Here is a 10,333-nt window from a genome sequence, read left to right as displayed (position 1 = left end):
TATCAGAGGCCGGCGCAGGCGGCGCGATGACGTCATCGCGCTGCCTGAGCCATACAGCGTGGGACACAGGCCAGAAGAGGCTGCATCGCATCACTGACATGGAGGTAAGTATGTGTTTTTTTTATTATTTTTTATTATGTACAATACTTTTACTGGCGGGGGCTGTTATTACTGGCAAAGGGGGGGCTGTTTGTTATTACTGGCAAAGGGGGGGCTGTTATTACTGACACAGAGGGTCTCTTATTACTGGGAGCTGTTATTACTGGCACAGAGGGGCTGTTATTACTGGCACAGAGGGGCTCTTATTACTGGGGGCTGTTATTACTGGCACAGAGGGGCTGTTATTACTGGGGGCTGTTATTACTGGCACAGAGGGGCTGTTATTACTGGGGGCTGTTATTACTGGCACAGAGGGGCTCTTATTACTGGGGGCTGTTATTACTGGCACAGAGCGGCTCTTATTACTGGGGGCTGTTATTACTGGCACAGAGGGGCTCTTATTACTGGGGGCTGTTATTACTGGCACAGAGGGGCTGTTATTACTGGGGGCTGTTATTACTGACACAGAGGGGCTCTTATTACTGGGGGCTGTTATTACTGGCACAGAGGGGCTCTTATTACTGGGGGCTGTTATTACTGGCACAGAGGGGCTCTTATTACTGGGGGCTGTTATTATTGGCACAGAGGGGCTCTTATTACTGGGGGCTGTTATTACTGACACAGAGGGGCTCTTATTACTGGGGGCTGTTATTACTGGCACAGAGGGGCTCTTATTACTGGGGGCTGTTATTACTGGCACAGAGGGGCTCTTATTACTGGGGGCTGTTATTACTGACACAGAGGGGCTCTTATTACTGGGGGCTGTTATTACTGGCACAGAGGGGCTCTTATTACTGGGGGCTGTTATTACTGGCACAGAGGGGCTCTTATTACTGGGGGCTGTTATTACTGGGGGCTGTTATTACTGGCACAGGGGGGCTGCTATTACTGGCATAAGGGGCTATTATTACTGGCACAGGGGGGGGGGCTGTTAATACTGGCACATGATTGGGGGCACTATAGGGGCATCTACTGAGGCCACAAAGAAGGGGTATTTTATATGGGCTCTCTGTACAGTACAATTTTATACTGGGACACATGGTGGGTACTATGGGGAAGGGGGGAGAGGAGTACTATGGGGTCATCTACGGGGGACACTAAGAAGGGGTATTTTTTACTTGCAAATTATGGGGGACACTGAGGGCATCTACTGGAGCATTTTATACTGGTACATTATGGGGGGCACTAGGAGGAAGGAGGGTGTGGAGCACTATGGGGTCATTTACTAGGGGCACTATATAGGGGTATTTTATACTGGCACATTATGGGGGCACTATGAGGACATTAGCTCAAATGGGGGCATTACAAGGGGGTATTTTTTGCACTGTCACATTATAAGGAGAAATATTACTACTGGGGGGGCATTATGGTGGGCTTTATTACTCCCCCATGGTATGACCCCCTAGTAGCAGCATCAGCCTCTCCCTGCTCTGCTATCCCTCTGCCCCTTCTCCAAATCCTTATTATGAAATCTTTCTCATTAGGATAAAACACCTCATCAGCTCCGCCGAGCCCCCAGCCAAAGTGTGGAAGTGGCGTCCGAGATCCCCAAGGGCCAAGCCAAGTAACTGTAAGTTTTCATGTGAAATATGTTTATGTTATACACATATAGCATCCACTGTGCCCCACAATATATATATATTTTTTTTTATTACAAAAAACAGTAATAATTGAATGCAGTGACAATAATTTATGATAATAAAGAGTGGACACATAGTCCTACAGATACAACCGGCCCTTTGAAGGTGACCAAACTGCTGATGCGGCCCCCGATGAATTTGAGTTTGACACCCCTGCTATGATCTTGTTAACACCAGACGCGTTTCGGAGTTTGACTAACCCCTTCCTCAGTGGCCATATTTGTTTAGAGATTCTTCCCACTTATATACCCATTCTTCCAGTCTCATCCAAAACCCCAACTGGATTTTCCATTTTCATCATTTCATATTACAGCTTTCTCCATATCTTTAGAGTAGATCTTATCTGTTTTCATCTCCAAATATCAAGATGTCTTAGTCTTCTCCTTAGGGTACTTTCACACTTTCGGCAGAGGATTCCGGCAGGCAGTTCCCTCAAAACGCATGCAAACTGATGGTATTTGTCAGACGGATCAGGATCCTGATCCGTATGACAAATGCATTGAAATGCCAGATCCGTCTCTCCGGTGTCATCCGGAAAAACAGATCCGGGATTTATTTTTTTCACTTTTTTGCAGTCTGAGCATGCGCAGACCGCAATGCCGGATCCGTTTTGCCGGAACACTCGGGGCCGGATTCGGCATTAATGCATGTTAATGGGAAAAAGTGTTAAGGAATTTTGGACAGAGATAAAACCGTAGCATGCTGCGGTTTGATCTTTTGCCTGATCAGTCAAAAAGACTGAACTGAAGACATCCTGAACTGATTGCTCTCCATTCAGAATGCATTAGGATAAAACTGATCAGTTCTTTTCCGGTATTGAGCCCCTAGGACAGAACTCAGTGCCGGAAAAGAATAACACTAGTGTGAAAGTACCCTTACTCATTAATATTATGAAATCTCATACCTTTCAAAGACGTATTGCAGTTTCTAATGCGTTTTTTTTTAATCTACATATACGTTTTTTTGAATATAGTTGCCTCTCATCTGCAACAATTGCGATCCACATTTTTTTCTTCATATAATGTGTAAAAAAGTATAAAATATGCAAAGAAATACAAAAAAATACAATAAAATACATTATTCATATATACAAGACTCAAACAGAGCTCTATAAATGACCTTTCTAATGAAGGTACCATGCTTTCTAGGTTGTAGTAATAAATCATCATCTTGTATATCTGGTATACAGTTGCAAGAAAAAGTATGCGAACCCTTTGGAATGATATGGATTTCTGCACAAATTGGTCATAAAATGAGATTTGATCTTCATCTAAGTCACAACAATAGACAATCACAGTCTGCTTAACCTGTTCCGGACACATGACGTACCGGTACGGCATGTTGTCCCGGTACTTAAGGACACATGACGTACCGGTACGTCATGTATAGTTCCAATCACCGCCGCTCGGCGGGCGTTGATCGGAACTCGGTACCTGCTCAAATCATTGAGTAGGCACCTTGGCTAAATGCGCCGGGGGGTCCTGTGACCCCCCCCCCATGTCGGCAATCGCAGCAAACCGCAGGTCAATTCAGACCTGCGGTTTGCTGCGTTTCCGGGTTATTCGGGTCTCTGGGGACCCGATAACCCGGAACAGGATGGTGATCGGTGGTGTGATAATACACCACCAATCACCATCCTTAGATCCTGAGTGGTGATGGTGACATCACCTCTCAGGATTGCTCTCATTGGCTGGCTTCAGTGGCCGGCCGCAGGGCCGGGAGGTTCAAATTACTGCAGCGCTCCTCTCCTCCTCCTTTTGTGTCCAGGAGCCGAGGAGAGAGGAGCGCTGCACGTCGGATCGCCGCAAGGATCATCAGCACCCAGCACCCCCATCTGTGCCCCAGCACCCCAGCACCCAGGTAATTAGGGAAATGCTAGGGACCAGTTAGATTAGGCAGGGATATTTTAGGGAAAGCTAGTGAGAAGAAAAAAAAAAAAACATTTCTGATTGCATCACCCTAAATTGAGTGTCTGGGGTCCACAGCACAGCTGTGTGACCCTAGACCACCCTGCAGCTTGCCCCCCTTTTTTTTGTGTGCGTATGCTGACTGTGGCCGGCACTCTTAGCGTCCGGCCACTGTTAGCGCATCGCACACCCCACCGCTGATAAACTTCGGACGGTTGATCAGCGATTCAAACTTCGGGACGCCAGGCGGAGCAAGGGGACCGCCATTCTAGGGACCCTGTGGCCCACCCTAGTACGAGCAGCTCTGGTGCTCGTACTAGTTTTCCAGCCCACCAGTTAAATCCACCGGAGCCCCCTGCCGGTGAACTTGTCTGGTATACCCCAGAGCGTTATGAGCCCATGATTCCTGATTTTGAAGGCCAACCAGGAATCCAGATTTCCACAGTGGGCTTCACTGAATACGACTTTTTCAGTCTTTTTTTCAGTGACCACTTTGTAAATCTGATGGTGGAGCAGACAAACCCATACGCCCAACAGTTCGTTGCTCAACACCCGGGCTCCTTTTTGGCTAGGCCCGGTGGCTGTACCCCGGTCAGTGCAGCTGAGATGAGGACATTTTGGGGCCTCGTGATGCACATGGGCCTAGTCAAGAAACCAAGTGTCAGGCATTACTGGAGTGGGGACTTCCTCTACCAGACCCCACTTTACAGTACTGCCATGACACGCTCCCGGTTTGAGGCCATCCGGAAATGCCTGCATTATTCAGATAATGCAGCATGTCCCCCCCAAGGTGATCCTGCCTATGACCGCTTGTACAAAATCAGGCCGGTCATCGATCACTTTGGGGCTAAATTTGTACAGGCCTATGTACCTGGAAGGGAAGTCGCGGTTGATGAGTCTCTCATTGCGTTCAAGGGGAGACTCCTTTTCCGCCAGTATGTTCCCTCTAAGCGGGCGAGGTATGGCGTGAAGCTGTACAAACTTTGTGAGAGTACCTCAGGGTACACTTACAAGTTTCGTGTGTACGAGGGGCGAGATTCCCGTATTCAACCCCCAGAATGTCCCCCCACTCTGGGTGTTAGCGGGAAACTTGTATGGGACCTTATGCACCCACTGCTAGATAAGGGTTACCACGTGTACGTGGATAACTTTTATACTAGTATCCCCTTGTTCCAGTCCCTCGCCGCCAGATCCGCGTCCGCTTGTGGGACCGTGCGGAAAAATCAACATGGCCTCCCTACCCACCCCCTCCAGGTACCTATCCCCAGGGGTGAGACCCCTGCCCTCACCAGTGGAAACCTGTTGCTGGTCAGATATAAGGACAAGAGGGATGTCCTTGTACTGTCCACAATTCATGGTAACGGCATCACCCCTGTCCCTGTGCGAGGTACCGCGGCAACGGTCCTCAAGCCCGATTGTATCGTCGACTACAATCGGTATATGGGAGGAGTTGATCTCTCTGATCAAGTCCTCAAGCCATATAACGCCATGCGCAAAACCTGGGCATAGTACAAAAAAGTTGCGGTCTACTTGGTGCAGGTTGCCTTGTACAACTCTTTTGTGCTGTCCCGAAGCGCTGGCAACACAGGGACATTCCTTCAGTTCTATGAGGCAGTCCTCAAGGACCTGATCTTTTCTGACCGGGAAATTTTCTGACCGGGAAATAGCAGGCCGGAGTACCTCGGGAACTGGAGGCGCCCGGATCGTCCCTGGCCAACACTTTCCAGGTGTGGTCCCCCATACTGGAAAGAAGGGACGGACCCAAAAAAGGTGCAGAGTGTGTCACAGGAGGTGGATACGGAAGGACACCACTACTCAGTGTGACACGTGCCCCGATCATCCGGGCCTCTGCATTATTGGTTGCTTCAGGGAGTATCACACTTCCATGGAGTACTAAATTTATATCCCAATTTAGCCACTGACGGATATAAAACTGGTTCTGAGACTTGAGACACTAAAGCAAAAACAAAAAAATTTCAAAAATATTATTTAGTAAAACGAAAATAATTAAAAAAAGTAGACATATTAGGTATCGCCGCGTTCGTAAGAATCTGCTCTATAAAAATACACCCCCCCCAACCCCTCAGATGAACACGGTAAAAAAAAAAAAAAAAGTAAGAAAAAATAGTTTTTTTTGTCACCTTACATCCCAAAATCAAAAAGTCATATGCCCCCCAAAATAGTGCCAATAAAACAGCCCCTACCTAAGATAATCGGCTAAAAACTAAAAAAAAAAATGACTCAGACTATGGAGATACTAAAATGTTTTTTTTTTTGTTTATGAAAAGAAAGTATTGTGTAAAACATAAATACATTTTAAAAAGTAGACATATTAGGTATTGCCGCGTCCGTAAGAATCTGCTCTATAAGAATACCCCCCCTAACCCCTCAGATGAACAGTGTAAAAAAATAAAAACGTGCCAAAAAAGCTATTTTTTGCCAAATGTTCAATTTTAATCAGTTTTTTTCCAATAACAAAGCAAGGGTTAACAGCCAAACAAAACTTAATATTTATTACCCTCATACTGCAGTTTACAGAAACACAACATATGTGGTCGTAAACTGCTGTATGACCAAACGGCAGGGCGCAGAAGGAAAAGAACGCCTTATGGCTTCTGGAAGGCAGATTTTGATGGCCTTTTTTTCTTTTTGGCACCATGTCCCATTTGAAGCCCCCCTGATGCACCCCTAGAGTAAAAACTCCATAAAAGCGACCCCATCTAAGAAACTACACCCCTCAAGGTATCCAAAACAGATTTTACAAACGTCGTTAACACTTTAGGTGTTCCACAAGAGTTATTGGCAAATGGAGATAAAATTTCAGAATTTCTATCTCTGGTAACCTTGTCTCACAAAAATGTAATATAGATAAACCAAAAATCATATGTACCCTAAAAATAGTCCCAACAAAACTGCCACCTTATCCCGTAGTTTCCAAAATGGGGTCACTTTATTGAGTTTCTACTCTAGAGGTGCATCAGGGGGGCTTCAAATGGGACATGGTGCAAATAAACCAGTCCAGCAAAATCTGCCTTCCAAAAACCACACGGCGCACCTTTCCCTCTACGCTCTACTGTGTGCCCGTACAGTAGTTTCCCCAGTCGTCTCCATGACACCAAGTCCTGAGATTGACTTCCTTCTGATTGGACAGGAAAAACACAGAGAGGTTAAAACCCCCACCCCCTCCTCACATCACCAGTGTTTTTCCTGTCCCATCAGGATAGGAAGCAGGAGAGGTGCACGGAGCTCGTTTGGGCTCACCTGGAGTTTTTTTTTTTTTTCATCTGGGCCGAGGTCGGATCTGCAGTGCAGCTCTCCCTCCTCCGTTTGGTTAGGCCTGGGCTCGGGCACATAGGTAGTGCCCCTGCGAAGATTCCCTCTGCGGCGGTCCCGGAGGGCTTGATGCAGAGGGAAGGAGGAACACGGCGGATCGGCACTGTGATGTGTCCCTTCCGGCCGGCAGGCGGATGACGTCAGACGCCGGGGGCGGAGCTAAGCGCGCTGACGTCATCAACATGCGCCACAGGTCCTGCAGCATGAGAAGCACATGGAGACACTATAAAAACGCTCAGGACCTGTGTAACGGCGCCCTGCATAGCGCGGCTCACATATTTTGGTGAAGCATCTCTGAAGCGGTCGGGAGTCAAGATGAGCACCCCCCTCACGCCGGGCTCTGGAACCGAGCCTGCATCAAACCCTGGGACAGTGAGTAACCTGTTCTCAGGTACATGCCTTGTATGGTGGGTTCAGTCTGCTCATCCTTTCCTCCCTTACCATTTCAGGGAGAAAAGGATTCGGCTTCTGCAGCCAAAAAAACTAGAAAATGTGGTATTTGCTGCAAAAGATTGTCTAACACTGGATCCAAGCCCCTGTGTAAAGAATGTACTGCCAGTGTCATCAAGTCTGAGTCTTCTAGTCTAATTGAAGACATTAGAAAAGTGGTAAAAGAAGAGGTTCAGCTAGCCTTAACTACCAGAGAACCTACTCCTCCCAAAGTTCCCCCCACTCAGGACGCCCGTAGTGTTAAATCACTTATCCTGGATTCCGACTCTGAGGGGCTGGCGGTCTCAGACTCCGAATCTGTCCAAAAACACCCGGCATCTTCAGATGAAGAGGGCGAATATAAGCGCTTCCTGTTCAATCCTGAAGATATTGATGAACTTATCAGGGCCATCAGGGCCACCATTCAGATGGAGATGCCTAAAACCCCTAGGTCTACCCAGCAAGAAATTTTTGGGGGTCTAGGTGAAAGGAAGAAGGCCGTTTTTCCAGTCCCTGATAGTGTCCAAAAATTAATTAGGTCTGAATGGGAAAAACCGGATAAAGGATCCTTTATCCCAAGAGGAATTAAGAGGCGCTACCCCTTTAGCCAAGAGGACTGTACGGATTGGGAGACCATTCCCAAAGTAGACGCGCCAGTGGCCAAGGTAGCAAAACATACGGCCCTACCGTTTGAAGACTCAGCACAATTGAAAGATCCTCTAGACAGGAAAGCGGAAAGTCTCTTGCGAAAGACCTGGGAGACTACGGCGGCCCTTCTCAAACCGGGCGTTGCCTCCACATGTGTGGCCAGAACACTGAACCTTTGGCTAGACCAGCTAGAGATACATCTGGTCAATAAGACACCACGGGATCAAATTCTAGAGAGCTTGCCTCTATTAAAGATGGCAACCTCCTTTCTAGCAGACGCAGCTGCTGAATCAGTTAAACTGTCCGCCCGTACAGCTGTTCTCTCAAATACAGCGAGAAGGGCACTATGGCTTAAAGCGTGGTCAGGAGATATCACATCTAAAAATAAATTAATCGCACTCCCCTTCCACGGTCAGTACGTTTTCGGAGAAGATCTAGATAAAATCCTAGACAACGCGACAAATAAAAAAAGAGGGTTTCCAGAGGAAAGATATAAACAAAAAAGGCAGCCCTTTCGTGACCGATTTTTTCAACCCGAAAATAAAAAAGATAAAGGGAAGACTGGGAGGTGGAGCTATGCGAAGGGAGGCAGGGGGAGAAGCTTCCTCTTCAACCCAAATCGGGCCGAAGCCTCCTCATCCAACAACAAACAATGACGCCATACCAGTGGGGGGAAGACTCGGCTCCTTTCTAAGATCTTGGGAGCATGTAACAAACAGCCGGTGGATCTTAAGTATTATACAAGAGGGTTATCTGATAGATCTTCTCTCTTCCCCTCCACAGAAATATGTGATCACTACCCTTCCCCCATCTCAAACTGCGACCTTAAAAAACGACATAAAAAACCTATTAACCTTGGACGCCATAGAGCCCGTCCCGAAAAATCAGACAGGACTGGGATTCTATTCCCGCCTCTTCATTATAAAGAAACCAAACGGGAAATCCAGGGTAATTATAAATCTGAAACATCTAAACAAATACGTAAGATATCAAAAATTCAAAATGGAGACCCTGAAGTCAGCAGTGAAACTCTTAAAAAAGGATGCAGTGATGGCCACAATAGATTTAAGCGACGCCTATTATCACGTCCCAATTCACAGGTCATCAAGGGAATTCCTAAGGTTCGCAATAGAATTGGAGGGAAACATTCAGCATTTCCAGTTCAGGTGTCTCCCCTTCGGGATCTCTTCTGCCCCAAGGGTTTTTACCAAAATAATGGCGGAAGCCTTGACAACCTTGAGAGAAAAGGCAATTTGTGTGATCCCCTATCTGGACGACCTACTGGTAGTGGCGGACAACATAGAGACCATGGGAATCCATCTCGGGTTAGTCCTGGATCATCTACAGAGCCTAGGTTGGCTCATCAATTGGAAAAAATCGGATTTAATCCCATCCAAACGGAAAGTTTTTCTGGGCATTACTCTAGACACAGTCTCCCAAAGATCCTTTCTACCACCTCAAAAGATAGTAAAACTTCAGACAGCTTTGAGGAAGTTCAAGAAGGAGAAATTCTGTTCAATAAGACAGGCCATGAAGGTACTAGGGAGTCTGTCCGCTTGCATTCCAGCAGTTGCCTGGGCACAGTTCCATCTAAGACCACTCCAGAAATTCATCTTAGACAAATGGAACAGATCGCAATTAACCCTAGAGAGGAAAATATTCTTAGATGCAGAGACCAAAAAATCACTAACTTGGTGGCTCAGCAATTCGAACCTAGAAAACGGGATTTTCTGGGCACAAGATCTCCCTCTAGTCATCACAACAGATGCCAGCCTCCACGGGTGGGGAGCGGTCGTCCAGGGGAACTCCTACCAGGGAACATGGGGGAATTACGTGAGCCAGCAATCCTCAAATTTCAAGGAGCTGAGGGCAGTGTGGGAAGCACTGAAACACACAAGTCAGCTGGCAAAGGGTCGTCACGTCCTAGTCTACTCGGACAACGCTACAGCCGTGGCCTTTATCCAACACCAGGGAGGCACAAGGCATCGCCCGCTACAGAACCTGGCAAACAAAATCTTTTCCTGGGCAGAAGGCAACATTCAATCTCTTTCAGCGGTTCATTTGAAGGGAGTTTTAAACATTCAGGCCGATTACCTAAGCCGGCACAGACTAGACCCAGGGGAATGGATGTTAGCCCCAGAAGCCTTCCATTTAATCACGAAGAAATGGGGCAGGCCGACGATAGACCTGTTTGCATCCAGGAGAAATCATCAGCTAAACCAGTTCTTCTCCCTCAACCCCAGGGATCATCCTCGGGCAGTAGACGCCCTCAACCAG

General features: G+C 47.2%; 1 protein-coding gene across 1 annotated transcript; it reads left to right on the top strand.

Annotated features, from left to right (window-relative positions):
- Positions 1 to 6,925: 6,925 nt before the first annotated feature.
- On the top strand, positions 6,926 to 9,862 carry LOC121002891 (lamina-associated polypeptide 2, isoforms alpha/zeta-like). Its single transcript, XM_040434535.1, has 2 exons — positions 6,926 to 7,351; positions 7,429 to 9,862. The coding sequence occupies exons 1-2, from the start codon at positions 7,295 to 7,297 to the stop codon at positions 8,710 to 8,712; spliced, it is 1,341 nt and encodes a 446-aa protein (XP_040290469.1). The 5' UTR covers positions 6,926 to 7,294; the 3' UTR covers positions 8,713 to 9,862.
- Positions 9,863 to 10,333: the final 471 nt, after the last annotated feature.

The sequence above is a fragment of the Bufo bufo genome, chromosome 5, assembly GCF_905171765.1.
Source record: "Bufo bufo chromosome 5, aBufBuf1.1, whole genome shotgun sequence".
Lineage (NCBI taxonomy): Eukaryota > Metazoa > Chordata > Amphibia > Anura > Bufonidae > Bufo > Bufo bufo.
Note: the sequence above shows the minus strand (reverse complement) of the source record. Positions and strands in the feature narration are given on the sequence as shown.